Raw genomic sequence first — 24,152 nt, 5'->3', positions numbered from 1 at the left:
AAAGTGATGTCATTAAAGGAAAAGGTCCACCGGTCGGCCACCGGGCGGCTACCATCTTCACGGTGTAAAGAGATGCATCCCACGGCCGTCCGGAACAGGGCTGACTGGCGAAATGAAACGGTTTCGCAAAGTTCCCAAAACAAACAAAGCGACTAGAAAACAGCGACAGCGCCCCGCGTGTACCGTACCCGGGCACCAATCCGACAACGGTCGCGACATGGAAACGATCTTGTTAGTGTCAGCAAATGCGTTGTGCGGGTTGTCAGGCTGTCTACTGTTCGCCCGGAATGGGATCGATAAATTTTACCGAAAACCTCGTTTGGCCACGAGGAGATGCAAGGAAATGGGGCTTCGAGGGTTTTCTTTTTTGCTCTCTTCTTCCCTGTTCTGTTGTCCCCTGCCCCTGCCCGAGAGCGCGTGTAAATGACAACCTTTCGGGGGTGGAACGGCGGTCGAATGCAGGAAGGTGATGCAGATGCGGCCTCTAAGCTTTTTGACCTACAAATGAGCGTGTTGTGGGCACTAGCGAGATGCGGGTGGGAAAATTGAGCTCTAAAGAAGGCTTTTCTCCCGTTCGCTCTCTGAACGATTGGTGTTCGATTGGTATCGCTGTTTGAATGATCCATTTTTACGAGCCTGTTTGTTTTGCTGGTTGTTTGTGGCGTGTTTTTGTTCTGCCTGCTTGTAAATGTGTACCGGGTAATGGAGCCACCTTTACGATTGTGAGAGCAATGTTTAGGGATCGTGTAGAAAATTGGCTTCTCGATGATTTAGGTTGGAGAAATAGTGAATAAAGCTCTTGTGGCTCTTAACTCTAAATTTTGACTTCAAAAAGGAAAAATTATATTAGTTTGTCTTGTTAGGTATATTACGGATCTTCTTATAATGAGCCTAGTAAGCTAACTCTACAATAATTCCTCAACAAGCATGGAAACTCTTCCAATGTTTTCCTTTTTTTCGCCCTCACCGAATAGCATCTTGTAATTGAACGCTTTCCATGTTAAAACCCGTGCCCTACACGAAAAAAAGGGCCAAAATGATACATACGAATGCAAATGAGTACAGGCCACAAAACCTCGGAAAAACGGAACCCATGCAGACACAGCGAATCGCATGTCGCAAAAAGTAAACAAGCGTCATGTTAAAATAAAGTTCACTATTTTTCCCGCTCAGCAGCCGAGACCGAGACCCCTAAAGAATCACTCAACTCAACGGACGGCCCCCTATCACTGGTCCAGATTTGAAGCCATAGGTTTGTAACGAGCCGAGCAAAAACAAGCGCATCATGAAAACATGCGGGTAGCATGTCGAGAAGAAAAGGTTACTCGTGTCTTGTGTCGCTCCAGTGTCTCTCCACGACGCCAGTTGACAATAGTTGTTCGGGGGTGTCAACGGGAAATCAAGCGACGCACTACCGAATGCCACTGCCTGCCTGTGCTATGTGGACTCATTTTTCCCCCATTTGCCTCGTGACAAATAGGTTACATTTTAATTTTGGTTGTCGAGTATCGGATGGTGGGTATCTTGGGGTTGGAAGGCTCGTGGGTTGGAATATAAAAGGTTTTGAATACAAAGTCACTAATCAAGGTGAGAGATTTGTACACTGGTCACCACTCTGTGGGGTCTGTGTTAGAAAGACAAGCATATGATAGGGCTGCCGATGATTAATTGGTCGCCGGATGACTCCTATCGTTCAGAAACCGGCCGTTTAGCATAGGTAACTGGCTGTTTTATCCTACAAGGGATTGACTTTGTGATAGAACTGTTTTGTTTAAAGTGAATTTGTGATTTTTTTAACTAAGAAATTTTAGCTGACGCTTGCCTGATCCTTAAAAGTTCTTAGAGAACTCCTCATAGAAACATATTCCATATTGTTTCCACCTTTAACACCCATGCATTCAAACCCGGAAATTCATTCCCGAGGCCATTATCCATTTGAAATGAACATTCCACAACCGCTACTGATGTTTGTTAGAAAAAGAAGCAAAAAAAAAGGCTACTAATAAACAAAACCGAAACGATCGTTCGGAAGCCATCGAATGGAATGGTGCTTATCGTGACATCCGCGTGACCAAGAACTCATGCCTACTCATGGCCGCGCATGGCCGTGTTATCGTCCCACCACAGACGCCAAACAAAACCACGGAGATCGTCATAAAACTTCTCACCACACCGGTTGGTTCCCACACAGTAGAAACAAATGGCGAGAAGCCGCAACGTGTCGCATATGTGGTGCCGTGCCAGAAAAGGGTAACGATTTGCAGCTATTAAAAATGCTACCGCTTCTACGGTTACGTTTTTCGTGAACTAGCGTTCATAGGTGGCTGACGATTCGTTATCATTTTTCTAAGGCAGCATTGGAGAGTTGCAGATGATCGTGCTTGGTTAGTTTTTTGCTTCGCTAGGAAGTACATATTTTTTTCTAGAATCCAGCTCTCATAATAAACAATAACAGTTAGAGTCGATTGATCTTAACCTGTGTATCGGAAACAGTTCTTCTTTGCGAGACATTGCTAGAGTACTCCACACTGAGTAAGAATATCCAGCTTAGTGCCTAATTCAACTTAAAATTTCATTCCGTATTTGTCAACCGAGTATTCCCGTGATAAGATATCCTTTCATGGTTCGGAGAGGTAAATATCTCCAAACTCAAGTGAAGTGAGCATTATCTGAAAATTAATCAAAAACAGTACGACTAGACCGTACAATAAGTATAGAAAAATCCTCACTCAGAAAATGCGGTCAATTGCGTTTGAGTCGCAAAATTTGAAAATTTGACTTGAAACGAGCTATACAACTAAGAAGTTTCTTCTTAGTAACTATATGAGAAATGACCTTACATTTTTCTCTATTTGATAGAGGCCATCTTACGATGTTTGAAGACCTACCATACATGGTCTTTCTGTTATTTATGGCTTAGGGTTAGACTTCTGAGTTCGTTTTATCTTGGCTTTTTGTGGTTTACAGTTGTTAAATAATCAAAAAAGGTACGTAGGCCCTCTCGAAATCCAGGATTCCAACCCAAGCGTTCCCGATCTTTAAATTAAGCGTAGCAAGTAATATAAAACTAATACCACCAGTGTGTCTTATAAGATTTTTTCTTGTCACAAACAAGAAGCTAAACTCAAAAGTTTACAGCGAGAGAAAATGTTATTCGCATACAACAGTTGTTTAAAATTTTGTTTTATTTAGTTCGACGAGCCTTAAAATTAAAATAATAATCCTTACGTACAGCAATACGGCCAGGCCGTTCCTTATGAATAAAAAAAAATCCTTACGTACGTATCATTCCAATAGTATTTAGGCCCTACTGCCTCCACAAGTCTTGGCCGACCATATCTAGCATACTGGACTCTATTGACTATACTTCTCTCAAACTATATTTTGTCTTTACCGACAGGGAAATGGTCCGAATGAGATTCAAAATCTTGCCGGTGGAAAGATAAGCGCCATGCACCAGAGTCACCGAATGTAATGTTACCAGGCCGTTTCTCAAGAAAAAAAGGCTGATCAACCCAAAATTTTGTAAAATTAATTATCTTTGACAATCTCCCGAAACAAAAAGGTTGATTATTGTTTGAATATAATTGAGTTTTCTAGGGCCTCATCGTAGACTCATCTTAGCAAGTCTATGAACAACATGAGTTAAGAATCAAGTTCGTTAGCTAAGTTCTCGTCAAGGATATGATGATGGCGAAGCAAATACCAGCTTCCTTACAATACTTCCTTTTATATCAGTAAGATTCTGGACTCACCAGAAGAACAATATAGTTTATTCAATATATATTATCGTACGGGTTTCAAGTGTTTCAAAAGCACATTCCCAACCCCTTAATTCCTCCTGTAGTTTAACACTAATTTAATCAGACCCTTTGGCAGTTGATTTGATTCCTCTTTTAAAACTGTTTACACTAGTTTAAAAATTAAAATATTTGTAGATATGAGAAGGAATTCAAAGGGATATTTTGAAGCTCCCAACGGGCGTTCAATCCCGAGCCTATCCCGGATAAGCGCTATCGAATGTCAGGAGAAAAAAATGTCTCCCAGCCACAAATAAGATAGCAAAAAATTTTCATGAGCAGTACACTTTAGATGAATGCCTATAACAAAAATTCGGCCATTCACAGTGAAATCCGATTACTTTGCATCTCGCCAGGCGCCAAGGTACCATGCTACCCGTACAAGGGCAATAATAACACATTATTTCTTTATGTTTGTTACAAAAAAGTAAGCAAAAAAGACATTCGAGGAACAAATGGTGATGCTAGAATAAAAAAAGCCCACACAGAAGCACTCTTTAGTAATGAAAAGAACAGGCGACGAAAATATCGTATAAATCATACAATGCAGAGCAGCAATAAAGGTTTTATATTACAATCTTGCACTCAAAGCTGTAACTGTAACCGTCGATGCGCCCCATATCGCACCGTACCGGATATTGTGAGCGCACACCAATCAAGCTAGATTTCGATTTGAGCTCGTATTATTTATGCTAGAGACAGTACTAAACGGAAGCTTTACGCCAATAAAGCATTTCAAGCTCAACAACATAAATAAAGCAAACCTAAGCAACGTACTTGGTTCTCCCTCTCTTTCTCTCTCTCTCTCTCTCTCTCTCTCTCTCTGCCAGCCAATTGAAAACAAAACAAGGATTACTGTTCAGCAAATCACCCACCGGTATGGCGACACTGCGCAACTCACAAAAAAAGCAGCAGCAGCATTACAATTCACCCACCGCACAATGCCACCCAGCAGCCAGCAGACGGCACACAGAAACAAACCAACAACAAACCAACAACAAAAAGCACGGAAGGTTTTATGTTGTTTGTTTGATTTCTCGATGCTCTGCCTACACTTGAAATATTACCGATTGTGCAGAACAAAAGAAATCATTCGCGGTCTCCCATTTCAATAAAATAAATTTCTGTCCCTCATCGCTCTCTCTCTCCCCTTCTGTCCCTCTGTCGTTCCAAAACCATTCCCGGTGCGGCACAGTAAACATGCAGCTTTTCCTGTATTTTCCTTTTTCTTCCACCGAGCTCCGCGATTTTCAGACCACCCCACCCAAAAAAAAAATCATCTCGGTGGCGGGAAGCTAGCTTTGAATGCATAACTCTCACCAGCAACGAGCTTCTTTGTGTGTGAGATTCGGTCCAGAGAAAGAGCTGGAAATTGCACTGGCTCTACTCCTCCGAGCAGCTCCCGTACACATCGAGAAATTAAGACAAGCGCAATAAAAATAAAACTGCCTGCACCACCACAAAACACACACACACATCTCGCACGGTATGTGTCTGCATCGAACCGATCGGGCGCCGAATTGTTTGGCGACATTCCAGCCACCGTCGCGCAGATGGGCGAAAGTGGGCGCAAAAGCGCGATTCGGAATAAAATAGCGAAAAACCATCAAAACCATGTTCAAACGATGGCAAACGATAACTCCCTTTCGACTTGTCGCCCTCCCCCCCCACCCGATGTCCTCGCCGAATCTTAATATCTCACGCCCCGATACGGCCGCGAGCGAAACATTTACCGACCGGGGCGGACACAATTTTCAAATATTATGTTGACAATATAGAAATCTTGAACAAGACATTGTTCTCCGACAAGGATCGATTTGTGCTCCGCGGGGGGGGGCAGGAAGGTCCGGTGATGCTCCCCGGGATCGAGATATCGTGAAGAAGGCACAATGTGGTACGATCGGGTGCGCGTGTGCTTCTTATCCTTACCTACAGGGATCGGGGATCCGGTTCCTTATGCGAATGCCGTCTGTTTGCCTGGCTTTTGTTGCCTTCCACAGGCTGCAGGATTCCATGAGATGGTGGGCATCAACATCGATTCTTTCCGATCGCTTGATACTTGTCGCGCCCGCCTGGTACAATCGGGGAACGAATTTTTTGAAAGATTTTATTTTTCGTTTGTCTGTCGATTGTGGTGCTCCCGTTTCGTTACATGTTTTTGCCACCGATCCACCACCACCACCATCACCCTCCGCAAGAAAGGGTCAAAGAGCTTGCAGTGAAAGGGGGGCTTTGGTTCGATTTGCTTGTCGCAGTTATAAAAGGTCCAATCGATCGTAGCGCCCTCGCTACTGGTGAGAGCGGTCTTTACTGCCGAGTTTTGTTTGTACGATTATTACTTCTTCATGGTGGGGTGAAGGTTATCACAATGAGGTGGAGAACATCATAAGAGGAAGTTTTGATACAACTATCATATTTGGATGGCAGGAAAATAATAATTTTTATGAGTAAAAATAAATTTTCCAACAATTATCTACTCTCAAACAAACATAACATAACCAAGCTGCAAAGGTCGCTTATGCATCGTACCCAGTCGAATGATGGGCCTTGTAGATAATCGGGTCACAGCAGGAAGCTTATCGAATCGTAACCAATCGAGTTCCCATTTTGCCCGCTGCAACTTCTTTCTAGCGTTAAGCTTCATCAACCGTGTCTATCCACCGTGTTCGAATAGCGAACCGGCGTACAGTACCCGAGCAAGTTGTCCCTATCTTGATGCTAATACCGATGATAGCTGATACGAACCGTGCGGTTGTGTCTTGTAGTTCGAGAGCTTGACTGCATCGCATGGGTCGCCGCAGCAGCCACTCACTACAGTCACTGATAGCAACAATGCATCGGAGAGTCATGTTGCGTTAGTAGCTTTACGCGTTGCTTTTTTTTGTATATTTCTTATCCCTGCTGCCCTTTTCGTGTGGAACGAGGCACGCGCGTGTGTGACTATTGGAAGAATTCCATCATGTTGCAGCATGTTGCTCCTCGGAATGGCGCAATGCGAACTATGTGACTATGTGTGAAGGTGTCTAGGAAGCTGGCGAGTCCTTCGAGATCCCAAAAATATGCAAAAAGAATCACTTTAAACACACGCGAATCTTGCACGCACATCCCGGCTTTTGGCGACCGTTTTGATCGGTAAATGATGTCAGCAGTGGCTAAAGTTCACAATGATTTTATTCTCCCCCCCATTTCTGCCATGCTTTTCATCACCAACGTGCAAAACGGCAGCTCTAATTGGAGCTGTTTCCATCCATCTTAGTATCCATCCATGATCCAAATCCAATCGCAAAAAAAGCCACTCAAATTAATTAACTCACCTATTCCACATACACGCACACATACAGACACACACACATACACAAAGGCTAGAGGTATTGTTTTGCATAGGCAGTCAGATTGTGTCCCAAAAAACAGCATACTGAACGACGGGCATCAAGGCTCACAGCTGCTGAAGGAGAGTTCGTCGCTTGTTTTACGTATACCGCTCATTGAAGTCTTTTGTTCCGCGTGTGAGATATTTGGTCTCATTTTTAGTTTTAACTCTTTGTGAGTGAATTTATCATCACATTTTTCGTCATTTCATCACAAATTATTCAGATTAACTAATTATCACCAAAAATCGATCAAAAATTCCCAATTTCGACGTTCGTTTGACTGCATCCACTTTGATTCCGCAACCATTTTCCGCTCACCAATCCATCCAGCTTTTATCACATTAAAACTCACACGCATCGCACAAATGCACAAAACAGTAACCAAAAAAAAATCGCAGTGCAAACCACTTCACACTGCGCCTTTTTTTTTCTCTCTCGGACCATTCCACCGACACTCCTGCGGCCCAGTGCGGAAGCGGAAAAATAGACGCATTTCGCGCTTATCCATTCACTCCGCATTTGCTCTGATTTCACCCGCTAATTTAACGCTAATCACTTGGGTCAACATTTTGGGGTGGAAGCGCGCTGCGATCGCCAGCATCAGTTTCCGTTGGTGTGGGTTTTGTTGTTTTTTATTTCTCTCTTTTTGTGTTTTTTTTTTTTTTTGTATTAAAGCCGGCCAACCGAATTGCGGTGTTTTACGACGTGGTATGAGCATTATTTGTTTGATGGAAATACTTCCGTATTGAGCTTGGAAGAAACAGTGTCACAAAATTATTAATACGAACTTTGAATAAAGGCTCACATTTTCCATGTTACATTTTATTATTCTAAAAACACTTCATATTCCTTTCCAATCTCACCTTCACGACGTAAATTATTTCCAAAAAAAAAGCACACACTTTGAATTTTATTAATTTAACCTTTTCTTTACACTTCATAAGAAACAACAACTGGGAAACGTTCGCTTGGCGCTCAAAAACACACGACGATACGCGACGATACGGACGACGAAACTGCGATCCTTGGTGCATGCAACCGACGAACCTCGTGCGGTTCGACCTTATTCAACACGATCGACAAACACACTGAACCGACCGTCCGCTGGTGCGATCGCGAGTACCTCGATCGTACGCCGGCTTTCGACATAAAAAAAAATAACAGCATCTGCTTCCAACAGTGCCGAGCAAGGGCCGATCGGAACCAGTTAACCGTTGTGACTGCGATCGAAACAAACAGCGCCGGTGTATTGGGTGTGTACCAGAAGAGTTGGGATAAAATAGTTCGAGTTGAGTTTGTGGTAATGAAATATGCTGAAATTATTATTATATTTAATCTATGGAATTTAATCTTAAAAAATTTAAAATTATCCAGGTTTAATATGTTTAAAATATCCACAGAAAAAAATAGAATTTTAATAAGTCTTAAAAGAATAAATTTTATAATATTAAACAACCAAGGAAGCTTTTACTTATCACTTAATTTGCCAAATAAAATTGTAAATTAAATACTAAAACCCATCAACCTTTTCCCGGGTTACTGTGCCGAAGGTTAAACCATCTCCCCACACGAGCACAAACACACGATCGCGTTCATCCATACTCCCGATATACGAGCGGCGGACCGTGTTGAGCCATACCGGATTCCTAGCACCCAACCAGCCATCCAATCAGTAGCTTGCTACGATTGTTTGCGATGCGCAACAGAGACAACCACAAGCCCATCCAGCTCAAGACACGCAGTAGAGTAAGAAGGTCGACAAGACTGTTCGATCGGTCCGCTTCCACCCCGCAGTAGACATAAAAAAAACATCCCCAAACGGGGTTGAAAACCGTTTTATAGCTTACTCCTCCCAGTTGTTGTTGTTGATCTGTTTCTGGTACTAAGTGTGTCTTATCACTAGACACCGCTTTGTACTATTTTACTCATCTTCCTAGATCATGGATTTGCATGTCGTTTCGGGCTGATAAGCGATCGTATTTTTGCGCAATCCATTTCTAAGTGATACCACAGCAAACCGTTGTTGCTGTTCGTGACAGGCAAGAGAGAAGGGTAAAAAAAGCAACAAACATTTCTGTCTTCAATCGATCGATCATCAATCGGTCGAGACGGTCACGATTGAAGGCCAGATGGGAAGGATCCGAGCCGGGAAAACGTCGTTCATTCAGGAGTTTTTGTTTTGCGTGTGGATCCGATTGCTTTGGACTGAAGTCCATTGATCGGTTGTGCATGATTACGTGATGCTTTGAAGAAAATTGTATCCTATAATGGATGTGACTGATAGAAATGGGACAGATCGAAACTTCTTTTTGCTTATGCAGCTAGTACACTGGTTCTATAAAAAATGCGAAGGAAAAATTAATCCGATGGCATGAAAATCTAGAAATAAGTAATCTTCATATCGACTATTATATGAAAACCATCACGAAAAATAGGCAGTTTAACAGAGATTTAAGGAATCGTTGTGTATGGAAAATCGTGCAATTTTTTGACGTTTGGCTGACATAAATTAAACTAAATTTTACTAGTTTCCTTTTTAAAATTGAAATAAATTTACTTTTCAACATTGCCTACCTAACCTAAAATTTGAACACTTTTCGGATAGAAAACCTTCACAAAGAAAGACACAACAGTAAAAGCAGAACGGTCACCACAAAACGACACACAAAACAGAAACCCGAACTCATCTTAAGCGCCCCATGTTTTTGTCACGACATGGGCGTGGTCGGCGTGGGACATCGATCCCACCGGGGCTGGGAAAAACGGCAATCATTTCAAGTGTAATAAATATTGAAACACACCGGCGTGTGCGGATGCGGTGGGATTCAACAACAACAGCAAAAAAAAGGGTTGAAAAGTTATCGACACACAAAACAACCGTCAGCCAATGGTTAGCGTGATGCAGCGTAAGTGCTACCGTCGCGACACGATTGAGGTAGCGATCGAATTAAGCCAGCTCCATACAGCTTGTTGAAATACGACACTCATCATACATTGAAGGGCTCACCCTTCAGATGATTGGATATTGAGCATGGATTGGATAGTGATAGCCGACTTTAATAATCCTATTCCTCTAAAACCATCGACCCAAATTAAGTTAAGTTTGTTCCTAGCTCCAACAAATTCAACTCAGTTTAAGAAGATCCAGAATCGTACAAGATTTCTCTACTTGCGTATTCTTCCCCAGTATAAATGTGATATTCGTTACGTGCGGCCATTTTGTACTTCCTTTTTTAGGGGTTGATGCTTCAGGTTCCTTTCGCCGTGCATACGCTTAACCGGTAGTGCGTTTTGTGTCGAATGAGGCAATTAAATTCAGAGCACTACTTCCAAGTGGGCAGTGTTAGGTTGGAAACGGTAGTTTTCCGGTGCCGTGCAACAGTGGACAGCAGCCAAACGACAAAAGCGTGACCGAGCAAGTGAACCCGTGCGTAGAATCGCTAACTATCGTTTCGTTCTCAGGTTCGCTCGGGTTCGCTCGCCCGATTTTAGATCACGATGACATCAGACCGGATCCGGAGCAAAACCTGCGTTGAACGGAACGAAACAGTTACCGGGAGAGATACATTTCTTTGACTGTAGAAAATGGAGGATAATTGGAGACAAAGATTTTAGAGCAGTACAAGAAGCAAATGCAACTAGTTATCATACTTACGTGATCAATGAAAATTAACTGATTGTAATATAACAAAGTTTTTTGAGATACTACTTAGTTTCATAAGTATGTTTTTACATAAAAAGCTATGATTTTCAGTACATGATATTAAATGCCCATCAGACAATTAAAATATTGGGAAGTGGAGTATCTGGAGCCAGGATTAATATTATAAAATAAATATTCTAGGCTCCCTTCACGGAATTTTCCAAGAAACAACGTTGCCGGTCGTCACGCAGTAAGAACGGTAATACAATCGTTTCTGGATCGTACCCCTGTATCCAGGATTTACTTTCTGAACTCACCAGCCTCATCCATCTGTGGTGTAGACATTCGCGTGTTCCTTATAACTGCTGTGACAAGACGTACCAGAAACGATGCCAGTATTTTATTATTCAAACGCGTACCACTGGTACTAGCCTAACACTAATCACTAACACTAACCTAGTATTTATTAGTAATACTATCCTAACACTTATTTACGAATACATCTAACTTAACCTATCTCTAATACTACTTTATGCCTAACCGAGTACACTACAATATCCTCTTTCCATGACTGTTCAAACTTCCAAAAACCCTCGACACGCTCATGATCATCAATCCTATATCCCAGCTGTTAATATCAACGTAATCGCTCGATAGGCCTGCCAAAGCTATTTGGTTTGTGTGGAGAATTTAAAAGGAGTATACGGGCTTGGTTGTTCGGAGCCATCCTCATGACATCTCGTCTATATTGTGGCGGAGCATCCATTGTCCTATCAACTACACCAGTGAAAAATCCTTTTAAGTAAACACCTTCTCCGTTAAGTCCATATGTTAAGCGAATGTGATTTTGAGCTGAGAAGTATCGTAATGCTGAGGTATAATCAGTTGGTAGTATTTTTTATTTATATTTTAATTATGACGGGTTCACGCAATATTGTCCTAATTAGTAAGTAGCTAGAACCTTAGTACGTATCTCATTTTTTATAGGTTTATAGGGCGTGGCCGACAAAAAATTGACAAAAATACATTTCTTGCCTTTTAACACTATACTTGCGAGATGAAGCCTAACATGCATGCATGAACCATGTTTCTGTTTACAAACTGTTAACCTGTGATGTCTTATACAATGTTCAATAAAATACAAATGATAGAGTTCTACAAGGACACGTCTAAGATAAGTAGCACGAAATTTGATGCATTTGTTATGCCAGAAGTTCCATGTTATTGAGAACCGGAAATCGTTCAGAATACTTTAAAACAAATCTTAAATATTTTCTAAATTATCATTAAACTGTGGGATGTAATGCTTATTTCAGGCATAAAATTGTACCATAAAATTGAAAATCACAACTTCGTTACGTTGTCTATACTACAGAACAGATGTTAAACTATACAATTCAAAGTTGTATTATTGAGTGTTAAAAAATTAAACTTATTTGAGACACCGGCAAAAATTCTTAGAATGAAACCAAACATATTTGGGCTCCACCTAAGACAGTTCAAATGTGACTTCTTTTGAAATAAGTAAATCAATAATGTACTTGAATCATAAACATGAACCAAATTGTCCTTCATGTTTGCCTCTTAAGTCTCTAAGGGCCTTTTGCTGCCATTTAACTCGTATCTAAATCAGGGACGGATCATAGTGGAAGCAAACCAAGCTTATGATAGGGAGTCAGGACTTTGAAAGGGCCTTGGAAAAAACAACAGAGTTGGATATTCCTATAATGAGGGTTGATTGTTGCGGCCTTGTAGATTAGAATATTAGAAAGCGGAACTTCATAAGGGATCTTCGTGCCTAGAGCACCGCATCCCAACTCCCCCTTATCACGGCCACATATATCTTTGGCTCTGGGAATGAGTTCAATTTGTTTAATTCAATTATAAATTCTACCCCAAACTTCAACTCTATTAAAAGCCTCTAAGAAGCTTGAAACGCCTCTTATCTGGACAATTAGGACAGTAAGACAGTTCCGATTAGATTGGACACCAAAATAACTTCTTCTTCTTCTTTCTTGGCACTACAACCTCGAGAGGTCTCGGCCAGCCATTTCTGGCTTTCTGTGACTTGATTTTACCCGTAGCAAAGTAGTCAGCCCTGCGTACGGGGAGGCTGTCATGAAGGGATTTGAACCTCGGTTCTGTCGTGTGAAGACCTGCACAGAGCCACCTCACACCCAAATAACACCTAGAACCTAAAATGTGTGCCCAATTTAAGTGAACAAACCCATATATCAAATGCTCTGTTCTGTTAATTCAATTTACAAAATGTGTGCGGACTTTACTCGTGTTATGTTTTTGAGGAATCGAGCGTCAGTAATTAATCGCAATAATTACGTCCTACAATATTTCAATTCGATTCATTGCTTTAAAATATAAACCGCCAATTTAAAAAAGTCACAATCGCGGTGATTCGCTGTCGGCATGAAACTTTTCGCGTGAAATATTTCGTTTTTAAATTTCACTGCCCGATGCAAGCCATGTGATCTGCGGACAAAATGCTACAAATGATAAATGAAAATATAGACTTATTTGGTGGATTATAGTTCATTTTTGATATTTGGAATATTCTTATACTTCATTTTATATAATCGAAACTAATTATTTTGAGTTAGAAAGCTTAGAATTTCTAACGATTACAAATCAACAAATCTCATTTCGTTTCGTTTCCAAGCTGTCAAAAGTCATTCCCGTGATCCGACCTTGGGCAACACGCTGACCTTGAAGGTAAACAATCAACAAACAACAAACAGACTCTTGAGTGCATCAGTAGCATAATTTCAGTTTATTTTAAGTGAAATACACACAAAACTAGCGTTTTAGTTGCCCAACAGTTAGAAACTGCTTTGGGTAAGACAAGAGCTTGTAGGTAAAACCAATTTCCCTTGTTATCAACACTAATTAACCATTTCTTTGCGCTCCGTACGCAATTGTTTACAGATCGGCTAGCGATAGAAACGATGGAGGGTTATCCGTACATGCAGAAAGTCGCCAGCTCTTTCCCACCGTATCAAGAAACTGCGGCAAACGGAGACAAATCAACCGCGTCGAACGTTAATTTTGAACCACCGATGCTCGAACAATTGATGCCCTCCGGGGTGGTTGCTGCTAGTCCATACCCCGGTGATGCTGCTGCATATAATAACATTGAAAATAGCAATACGGTTCCAGCCACTACTACTTCCACCTCCGGGACGAATAGCGTTGATCCATATTCTAGTTCAGTCGGGGATAATCTTAGCTCGTCTCAAAGCGTGCCACAAAAACAACCACCCGCTCATGCACCAGCTGTTCAGAATGGACAACAGATGACCGATTCAACGGAAGAAGCTGTCGAGCCATCTGTTTGTAATGGAACCTCGTCATCTAAAGAAAACACAGATGCGTCAATACCGGGCGATTCCAGTATAGCGCCGCTAAATGCTGAGGAACAAACAGCAGTGAACGATAAAACCGATGCATCGATTAAGGAAGTTGTTGTAAATGAATCTTCAAAACCTACAGAAACGAGAAACCCGAACAAACCCAATGATGATAGTGCCATATCGAACGAAACACCCGTTGGAGAAGGTGAACCTCCAAGCGTATCAAACAAGCCGGAACCGGATAATACTGCTCCAGCGAAACGCTCTAAAACGAATGACATCACATCGGTGGACGAAAAGCTGGATGATTCTAATCACGATGAAGATGAAGAATACAGCAGCGATACTGTGATATCTGACTCCTGTCCAACGGATTCGGGGAATGTATCTTCCCTGTTCAAAAACGTAGTACTAGTGCAAGCAGAAACAATAACAGCCGAAGAAACCGGCTCGGATGCAGCATCGGAACCCGGTAGGCATTCGTTAAGCGAATCGGAAACTTTGGACCCGATCGTTGCAAGTTCCGTCGAAGATATTGGCCGAGAAGACGAAAACGAAATGTTTGATGCCGATTTGCTGATAGACGAAACGGGGGATAACTATGCAATAATAGACGGTGTAACGGCTGGCCAGATGGGACGGACCGTTGCACTAGACGCGCCCATTATTGACCCGAACGATGCGGAGGAAGAAGCAGAAAATGGTGATGGCGATGAGGAAAATCATTGCAGAAAAAATGATAGCAATGGTAATAGGAAAACCTATCCATCATTTGCTGGAGCAAAAAACTCCAAGCGGAAGGAATCTGTATCAGTTTCGTCGGATGAAGAATCCTTAAAGGAAGGATCAATTAGACCTACATCACAAAAGTGCCAAAAATCGAACTCGAGAAAAAAACGACCAAAAGTGTCGAATGACGAGTAAGTAAATGCGGCGTACGTATTTAAATCTAGATTAATATCATTCTTCAATTACACAGCCCGTTCGGATCCTGCGCTAGTTCATCGAGTGAAGACGTCCCGAACGATATGTATTTCGGTACGCCGGATCGTGTGTTTACCGTCAGCACCAAACTCCACTGGCAGCGTCAGAAGCAAAAGCGCAGTAAATACTACGCACGAGCCAAGGCTACCGACCGGTACGACGACGATGCATCAAGCGATGAGGAAGACGACGACAACGACGACGACGAAAAACATGCCCAGCGCAGGGCAAAAAGGGCAGAAGAAATCGCACGCCTCAAGCTGCCCGCCTATCAGCAACAGCAGCTGCAGCAACTGGTGCTGAAGAAGCATCCGAAGCGTGATCGGTTTTATGATCGCTCGCAGGATATTCCGAACGATATATACTTCGGAAATGTTAAAGGTACACGGGTGTGGTAGGATAATTGTTTTGAGGGGATTTTATAATATGGCTTTTATTCTGCAGTTCCGCTACATATTCTTCACGCGTCGAGCAGTAGCTCTTCGGAGGAAGAACCATGGCCTGGTGGAAGCGTGAAATCATCGGCAGGCGCTAGCTGCTATCACAAGAAAAATCATCACTCGGAATACAGACATCGCAAGGAAAGTGCGGCCTATACAAAGTCTTCAAACTATCGATATTCTCGGTAAGACCACATCATTTCTAGGCCTGAGCAATTAACTATAAGTAATTCCTATTCTAGAAGCACATCATCCAGAGCGGAATCAACAAGCTCCCAGGGAGGTACGAGATCCGTTCACCGGATGAAGGAGTATCTCAAGATGGCAGGCTTTCGGCACATGCGTTATCAGAAGCTTTGGCAGGGGTGTGAAACCAATCACGACCGTGCCGAGGCCATATTACGCTTTCTCCAGGCGCACGGTCTACAGGGTGAACCGACGGACGAAAAGTGTCGCGAGCTGCGTAAGGAAATTCAACTCAAAAAAGAAGTGGAAGTTTTGGACACGAGCGTTATCATTGGCAGTGGCGAAGGTACAAGCATATTTCCACTGTGTTTTTGGGTAGACTTTTTTAACATAGAATATATTCCACAGGTCGCGTAACACGGCAAAGGGCTAAGAAAGTGTCCGAAACGACAGCTGCTGAAACCAGCGCAAATCTTCCACCGGAACAACAGTGTCTTCAGAAGGATGAGCAGACGGTGGTGGACCCCGCTTCTGCTGCTTCTGTTCCTTCCGAAACGGTTGAGCAAGAAACAGAATGCAAACAGCAGCAGCAGGAGCAGGTGTCGTCGCCTGAAGAAAATGACCCATCGGAAAAAGGCGTAGAACAAGCATTGCCGACAGGTGATTTAAATCATTCAAATTCACCTCCAAACGAATGATTTCACATATGCTTAAAAAAAAGATCGTATCTCAGTTTGCAATTAGCTGGCAAAGCCTGATTTTATTTGATGTAAAAATCATTTCTCGTAAGCAATATAACTCCACTTTTGAACGTGTGCAATTTTCCCAATTAGTTTTACACGCTGAAAACTACAATCAAAAATTAGTTTTAAAATAAGCATAGCTGCAACAAGCATTATTTCCCTTTACGATGCGCCATACGTAACGTTTATCTTTTTAAACGAGCTTGTTTTTGCAAAGGTTACACCTTTTGTTTGTAGTCATGATGAAATTTGTTTGCTTTTTCTAGCGAAGTAAGGTAGTGCTTCGGTAAGAGCATGTGCTTCTTTTTAATGCAAAGTTTTCGGAAGAAATTGAAATAAAAATGATATTGTACACTGCAAATGGTTGTAATTTTGTGTGAACATGTTTTTCTTTTACCACAATAATTGTTAATGAAATTTATTTAATTAATTTTATTACAAAACAAAATCAAAATTACGCTACACCGTGTAGCAAAGCATCAAGAACGATCCTAGCCCACCCCCTTAATGTAATCCCTCCCAATGGTGCCCCCGTTTTATATAGGTCACTGTCGTCGTTACGTTTTCATCTCGGAAACAGAACAGACACGCAAACGGGCCACGGGCATGAGCCAAAGAAAGCGAACGCGAGACGAAACATGATTTGCCTCGGTCCTTTTTTCCGACCGTTCGCTTATGAAACGCCTGCACAATGCAGTGTGAAAAGAGGCAGATGTTTGCATAAAAACCGTGATCAACCATGGTACAGAACGACATGACATCGGGTCTTACATCACATCTATTTTCTTTCTCTTGCCTGCTCTTTCACCTTTGATGTTCGTTAGTGTGTGCTCATGCTCAAGGAAAAACTCCGAACATTTAAAATAGCATTGCATCACATAAGAACAATTTAATTTTTAACTCAAAGAGCTCAACAAAACATAGAAATTTATTGCATTCTTGGTGCGGCACTTCGTGCATCCAGGATAAAAAAAAATCCACCCGCCGCTATCGTAACTCTTCCACACAAACAAACGGCATCCGAAAACATTGCGGCCAGCATCTCTCCGTTCGCTTATCTACCGACCAGCCGCTCTGGTTAATCTCTAATCTGCCGGGAAAATGCACAACATAGCGCGAAACCCTTTCGCACAGCACACCCCTACACTGATGCACGCTCAACCACCCCGGCACGGTACGGTGCGTTGTGGTAGTGGTGCAATCCGCGATGTTTTTCCACCCCACGATGCATCATGCTTGTATGTGTGTTTAAGAGACCCCCCACATAGAAGAAGGTAGAGCGAAGAAATGGGTGGGAATATGTTGCAAAACATTAACCACTCCCCCCCCCCCCCCCCCCCCCCTTGGACGGATTGCACACCAATACTTACCAGCGGGCCGTGTACGCGAAAAACGTGCGCATGGAAAATCGCAAGCCAAACAACGCGTCCCTCTCTTACCAATACCGTTGCAGCCGGATCGTCGGAAAATCGACGAACCCACTGCCGAACGAGCGTTCGGTAACGGGTCGGAAAAGTTTCCCGAAACCACCAAACTACAGTGCGGTGTAATGTTGTAAGATATAATTTTGTAATTATTTTAGACTATATATCATTAAAGTTACATGTGTAAAATTTAACGAAGTTACATAATGCTGTCAAGGCAATATATATTTGCAATGGAAAGAAGAGCATTTCTGGCTGACTGCGGGACTAAAACGGAGATTTATTTGAGTAGTATTGCCCAGTTGAGAATAACAACAATCGTTTCATTGTCTCATACAGTTCTTTTCAAAACTATATGAACATCTGTTTTTTTAAAGAATAAGAAAATAACTAGAAGAGTTAGCGAAACATGATACTGTAGTAAGTTGTAGAGAATTACTACATTTTTTAAGGCATTTTTTAAGGCACTACATAAGGCATTTTTTCTAAAGGTAAATATATTTTGAAGTAGTTTTAGCTCACTGCCATACAGTTTTACAGGGAAAGGCACGATTTTTTCATATTTTGATTTTTAGTATTTTTTTAACGCATGGTTTCATTCCAATTTTTATAAGATGAGTCTTTTTTGGTAACCTTTTAAACGATACATTTGTATTGAAGAAGTGACTCGCATAAGCGGAGCTAGAAATTTATAAGCGAATTGAAAATTTGAAAAATATTGGACATACAATCGAAAACATTGTGTAAAAATAAAGCAGTTTATTTTTCAGAAAGGTAAAATACTACAAAATAGTTTAAAAAATATAGCAAAACTAATCCCACTGCCCAAGTCGGCTACGAACACTACGGAAGTAAATATAGTTTTTGTGGAAGCTGTCGTACAAAAAAATAAGTTTGAGAATTTAAATGAAAAAGGAAAACTTCAAGAGAAACAACATTTTTTAAGTCTAGACGAGTTTTTAGTAGATCTGCCATAGTTAAGGTTATAGCATATCATTGCTTGAAGATAGTAATTATTATTTAATTAAGAGGTTTTTTTCTCATTAGGATTTTTATTTAATTATTATGAACGCTTCTTAAATTCACTATTTTAATTTGCGTTTACTTTACTGGTTAGGAACCTGTGTAGCACAAAAAAGAAAATCAAAACCTCTCATACCATGTAAAACTATGCAACAATCGGAACATATACAATAATATTGTATAAAAAATTAGATACATTTTTGGTATAATTTGTGGTACAGAATTCTGCCAGGAATCTTGTGTTTTGTTATTGAAATTGTAGCATTTTTTTCAAAAAATAATTGCTTCAACGCAAAACCTACTCATACGCTACCCACTGTACACGTCACCGCCTGCTTAGAGTATCGGGCGGCTCCATCGCTTCGCATTCGGCCGATGGTAGTTTCTTTTCCCCGCTGGGGCAGATGCTGGCTTGAAACGAACGCTCTTCCCCGGTACGGGACGTGTGATGCGAATTGCGCTTCTCAGTCATCTTCCGACCGCGACCAAACGCTGACGCCCAAGGCGCTTCGGTGCGTGCTGTGCGAGACCGCGTGCGTGTAATCTCGGCGGGGTTCGGTTCAACGAAACAAAGCGCGAGAGAAAAAAAAATCGCAACGCGCACCCATACCACCATAGCGTTTGGTGTGTACGTGCACACCACCCCGCCTGGCATAGTGTGTGACAGCAAAAGGAATAGCTTGGGAGTGTGTGTGCCGGTGTGAAAACGCGAAACAGCCCAACATAAACGGGCAGGGGGGGCCCTTGGTTTTTAGAGCAATCGGCAAAACAAACGCGAAAAGGATAACAAAAAACGGGCGGATTTTCGGCGTCGGGCGTTTTTGTTTTCTTCTCTCTCGGGTGGCTTTTGTTGTGCCGATTTTTATGCTAAAGTGTGCCGTGCTGTAAAGAAAACGAAATTCCGAAGAAGAATTGTGGTGAAGAAGTATCCAAGCGTTTCTTGGAGACCAGTGTGTGATCTCCTCACGAGTCGCGAATTTTGTTTATCCAGCAGGCCCGCTTGTCGTTTGCCCGCCATCACTACCACGAATTCGGTAACCCCAGCCCAGCCCGGAAGCAAGGAACGCAAGCGAAAACAAGGTAGGTAAATTCTAGTGAAGTAGAAAGAACACGAGTGTGCCATTTGCACTCAGCTGGAAATTTGAAGGAAGGCACCAAGAAGCCGTGCTAGCCAACGCGTCAAGTCAAGTGTCATCCGACAAGATTCTGCCCCCCCCCCCCCCATTTGGTCGTCGTATCGGAAGGAAGAATCCGATAGCCCGTGAGAAGAACAGCAACTGTCAACCGATGTCCTTCCCGAGAGAGAGCGAGCGATGCACGGTGCTCGACGGCTTGGCTTCTGCGTCCTTGACTGCGTTTGTTCCGGTACACATTTTCGGTGTGCTGTCACTACTCCGCCCGGGTTAACGGTTGAGACGGTTGTTTGGCATTTCTTCTCGCCCTTGTTGGCACCGACGGTGCGCCGGTTTTGCTCTTTGCTCGTTACATCGTCATCACATCTCTCCACGACACACAAGCACCGAATCTCGTACAGACGAGATTACTTGGTGGAGTACATGGGAGGTCTGTGGATAAGAAGGCAAAAAGTGAGATAAATGATTCTAGCTTGTGATAGAAACCAGATCGATTGGGAAAGCATAAAACAGAAGGTAAGGGCATGGTTCTTCATGTTGCCCACCCCAAACCGGCGGCAATGATCTTTCGCCTGTGCGTTGCAAATAAAGCTTACTTGGAGGTACTGGCAGGCAGCCTTGGCCACCCTTTTGTTTATTTTGCACAGCGTGTGCGTGTGCGTAAAGCAACATGCTGCTTCTTGGATGCGCCGCTACAGAAAATCCCCAGGTAAACAATTATCATCCACGGTCGACACAGGTATAAAACCAAACCAACCCCGAAAGAAGGCAACTTCCCACTGAGCAAATAGTTGCAAGTATCGAGTAGATTGAACTCGGGTGGGTGGTCGGGTGGGGTGGTGGGGCTGGCAAGGGCGTGGAGCGATTGAAAATAGAAGCAAACAAGCGTACCCTTAAATCGTGGGGTAAGCAAACCAGGCGGCTAGTGATTTGGGTCGCGAGGGTTTGGGGAAGATGGCGACACTTGCGACCACGATGATGATGCCTCTTCCACCGTGCTTTAAGGGTCGCTGTTTGCATTTTGGCATTTGCATGGGACGGAAAAGGGTGTCGGTGGGGACGCAGGGCTGTTGCTTCATAACTGCTCAGAATTTAGAGCAAATTCCTTCATACTACATTTGAATTGCAAGCACGTTTTGTAATCTTTTACTGGTTTAAAGGTTACTTGTTTTTTTGGGGAAGGTTTGCTTTGCTGCCCTGGGTCTGTAATCCGGTTAGAGCTGAGTATCGGATGGAAATAAAGGGAGGTGTAATGCAAAAACCGGGTTGTAGCAATAAATTTGTCACCATACGATGGACCGGTTGCACTTTCACTTAGGGAGTGAAATGATAAGTTTGTTGCGATGTTTTCCATATGTTTTAAATGCTCGTACGTTCTTCTTCTTTCTTGGCACTATGAGCTCGAGAGGTCTCGGCCTGCCATTTCTTACTTTCTGTGACTTGATGTTACCCGTAGCAAAGTAGTCAGCCTTACGTACGGGAAGGCGGTCGGGATGGGTTTTTAACCCTGGTCCTGCCGTGTGAAGCTAGGCTCTGAAGCTCAATTTTAAAATAGAAGACAATAATCCAAGTAAGGTGATAAATAAAACAATAAAAGGCTAATCTGGTTAAGTAATAAGAGCTATCTGAAGAGCTTCTTCGTCGTGTGTGGCTCTACAACCTCGAGAGGTCTTGGTCTACCTTCAATGGCTTTTCTTGTTTTTTTTTTTTATTCTTGAACTGCAGCTGGATAGATCGTCCTGCGTACAAAAAAACGGTCAGGACAGGATTCGATACCTTGTCCTGTGATTGAAGACTGGGTTCGCTACCGACTCTGAATATTGTTGCCCCTATAATGTTAAAGTAATTGTTAGTATTTTCGATTACATTAACCAGTAACAATTGTAACATTATCTCCATCAGCATAACAAATCTCAATTAAACACCTATTCCAAGAACAAAGGACCCTTCAAATAATAAAGAAAATGTGTAGGCTTTATTATTATCAGTTCTATTACATTTAAATGTTATTATAATTAGTGAAAAACAATCAACCATAAATCATATAATCGTTTTACTGCACTTAATGTATCTGTTATGCTTTTGACGATGAACCAATCTCGACAGGTCTTACGGTTAGCCTCCCAGTTTTAACATTCCTTTACTTTATTTTACCATTTGAGCATAGTAAGTTCTACGTATCGCAGGACTTTCTGCGTGAAATTTGATGCCTGGCTTTGTCATGTGAAGCAGACCACCTCCTACTTGCTGTACAGAAACAGAACGAAAAGCTATTAAACTTTACGTTTGAAGTTATTTCCACGTTCTGAGAGCTGCAGGCAGGATGCTTCGGTACGTTTGAACCACTCAAACACACTTTTCGGTGTACTGGTCTGAGGGTCATTTTGACCGCTTATAATAAATCGGCTTACAACATTGTTTTTATTTGTGTGTAAAAAAATTTTTTGTGCCATAAATATGCAACAAATTTCGTAAGTTTTTTCAAAAATTCTATTGGATTCTTTTAATAAAATTTGAGTGTCTATCGAATAAATGACTGGATATTTTGCTTTCACTTTTGAATTGAGGTAAGCAATACGGTGCTTGTTAAATAAAAATACTGAGACTTATTTATGGGAGTATAAAGAGCGATAAACTGATATGATTTGTGATGATAGCAATCGATGCTACCACCAGAGGTATGCGCCTGGGAGGTAGGTTTGCCTGTTTGTTCTTTAACAAGGCGCTCGACTGAACCTACGAACGAACTACGAGACTCGGAGCTAGAAACTTCATGGATCATCCTTTATAAATCAATTGGTTTTAGGTTCTTCTACATCCTCCTGAGCTTAACAAGAGATCGAGCAAGAGACACAAAACCACGGGTTGGGAAAAACAAGGCGAAAACCAGTATCTTCATTGGCAAACACTTAACACAAGGGTGATGCACATATAGGAAATTGCAGTTATAAAGTCATCCAAAGTTAAAGCTACATGGGGTCAAAAGACAGGACCGATAACTACAACTCATACTACGGCATGAGGAAACTACTACACTTTAATCGTCCCAGTACTCACATACGCCTGTGAGAAGGTTCTGCCCAACACCTTCCGAAGACCTCTTCACGAAACTACGGATGAGAGGAAGATATTCAGTTTGACCCTGTATGGACGAAAAAAAAACATATGAGCTGCTATCGTGACAAATTAGACCCGTTAGTCTTAGGTGTATTGGTCATGTCAAGAGACATGACACCAGACGACCCAGTCCGTCAAGTCCTTTTAGGTCATCCAGAAGAAGCGAGCGAAAGCGTGGTAGGTCCAAATCCGGAAGAAGTGAAGTAGTTGATGCGTCCGGGATATGGGATTAGTAGACGACGGTGCTTTCAGCCGTGATTGCTTTAGAGCACTTCTACACTAGGCGAAGACCGCGAAGTTGTAGCGCCTGATAAGTAAGTAAGGAACACGTGCTTTAATGACTGGAATATGTGGAGCCTGTTTAAGGATGATTTCATGAGTGAATAAATTTCAATTAAAGTATTCACACTCTCCCTCAATAGAGTGTGCCCCTTTAACAAAAATATTAAGTCCAAAAATCGCATTAATAAGCATCACAAAACGCACATGTATGAATGCATTCCACAGGACGCGATTTATGTTTACTTTACGCAAATGAATGCCACCGATTTCACTGCAAAGCTAAGGCTTAGCCAGCAAGTTTCACGATGCAACGTTGGAGTAGCAATGCCATCGGTACGATAAAAAATAATTACCAACCAGGCCTGACCAGTTTCAATAATTATAGCCAGCCGTTGGGTGTAATCGCCGAACGTGCCACCTACTCACGTAGCTCAGCATTATGCGTATCCTTTTGCATAATATTTGCATATGAATGTGCTATTACTTGTGGCACTTGAGCTGCGATTACAGTTTCATTCGTTTGCTTTCTTTATGGATCGACACACACACACACATTCACGCACAGACACACGCACACACGGAGTCTATCATTAGTGAGCTACAGCCGATAGTAACCGTCCATAGTAAGCGGCGGCGTGAGT

The 24,152-nt window shown here is 42.2% G+C and overlaps 3 protein-coding genes across 7 annotated transcripts in view; 2 read left to right on the top strand and 1 right to left on the bottom strand.

Moving 5' to 3' along the window:
* LOC118502689 (cell wall protein AWA1) overlaps nt 1-9,149 on the bottom strand; it is a 115,107-nt gene extending 105,958 nt beyond the window's left edge. Inside the window, exon 1 of the mRNA XM_036035203.1 lies at nt 8,035-9,149. The gene's annotated coding sequence lies outside the window, so the exon portion shown is untranslated. The remainder of the gene's footprint in view (nt 1-8,034) is intronic.
* Nucleotides 9,150-13,522: 4,373 nt separating this feature from the next.
* On the top strand, nt 13,523-16,893 carry LOC118502695 (HIRA-interacting protein 3-like). 5 transcript variants are annotated; one of them, XM_036035216.1, is made up of 6 exons: nt 13,523-13,664; nt 13,755-15,099; nt 15,159-15,544; nt 15,608-15,788; nt 15,849-16,135; nt 16,198-16,893. In XM_036035216.1, the coding sequence occupies exons 2-6, from the start codon at nt 13,775-13,777 to the stop codon at nt 16,485-16,487; spliced, it is 2,469 nt and encodes an 822-aa protein (XP_035891109.1). In that variant the 5' UTR covers nt 13,523-13,664; nt 13,755-13,774; the 3' UTR covers nt 16,488-16,893. The 5 variants fall into 5 exon arrangements, with proteins under 5 accessions (XP_035891109.1, XP_035891106.1, XP_035891108.1 ...); XM_036035213.1 differs by having other exon boundaries at nt 15,846-16,135; XM_036035215.1 differs by having other exon boundaries at nt 13,529-13,679.
* Nucleotides 16,894-19,425: 2,532 nt separating this feature from the next.
* LOC118502718 (WSCD family member AGAP003962) overlaps nt 19,426-24,152 on the top strand; it is a 46,272-nt gene continuing 41,545 nt past the window's right edge. Inside the window, exon 1 of the mRNA XM_036035272.1 lies at nt 19,426-20,059. The gene's annotated coding sequence lies outside the window, so the exon portion shown is untranslated. The remainder of the gene's footprint in view (nt 20,060-24,152) is intronic.

This window comes from Anopheles stephensi, chromosome 2, assembly GCF_013141755.1.
Source record: "Anopheles stephensi strain Indian chromosome 2, UCI_ANSTEP_V1.0, whole genome shotgun sequence".
In the NCBI taxonomy this organism is placed as follows: domain Eukaryota; kingdom Metazoa; phylum Arthropoda; class Insecta; order Diptera; family Culicidae; genus Anopheles; species Anopheles stephensi.
The sequence above is the reverse complement of the archived record's forward strand: the minus strand, read 5'-3'. Positions and strand labels throughout refer to the sequence as shown.

Excerpts from the sequence above, each read along its gene's own strand:
- LOC118502695 (XM_036035213.1), top strand. The coding sequence starts at position 13,775 with ATGGAGGGTTATCCGTACATGCAGAAAGTCGCCAGCTCTTTCCCACCG. Across the intron at positions 15,100-15,158 it reads CCAAAAGTGTCGAATGACGA|CCCGTTCGGATCCTGCGCTA; the intron begins GTAAGTAAATGC and ends TCAATTACACAG. Across the intron at positions 15,545-15,607 it reads ATACTTCGGAAATGTTAAAG|TTCCGCTACATATTCTTCAC; the intron begins GTACACGGGTGT and ends TTTATTCTGCAG.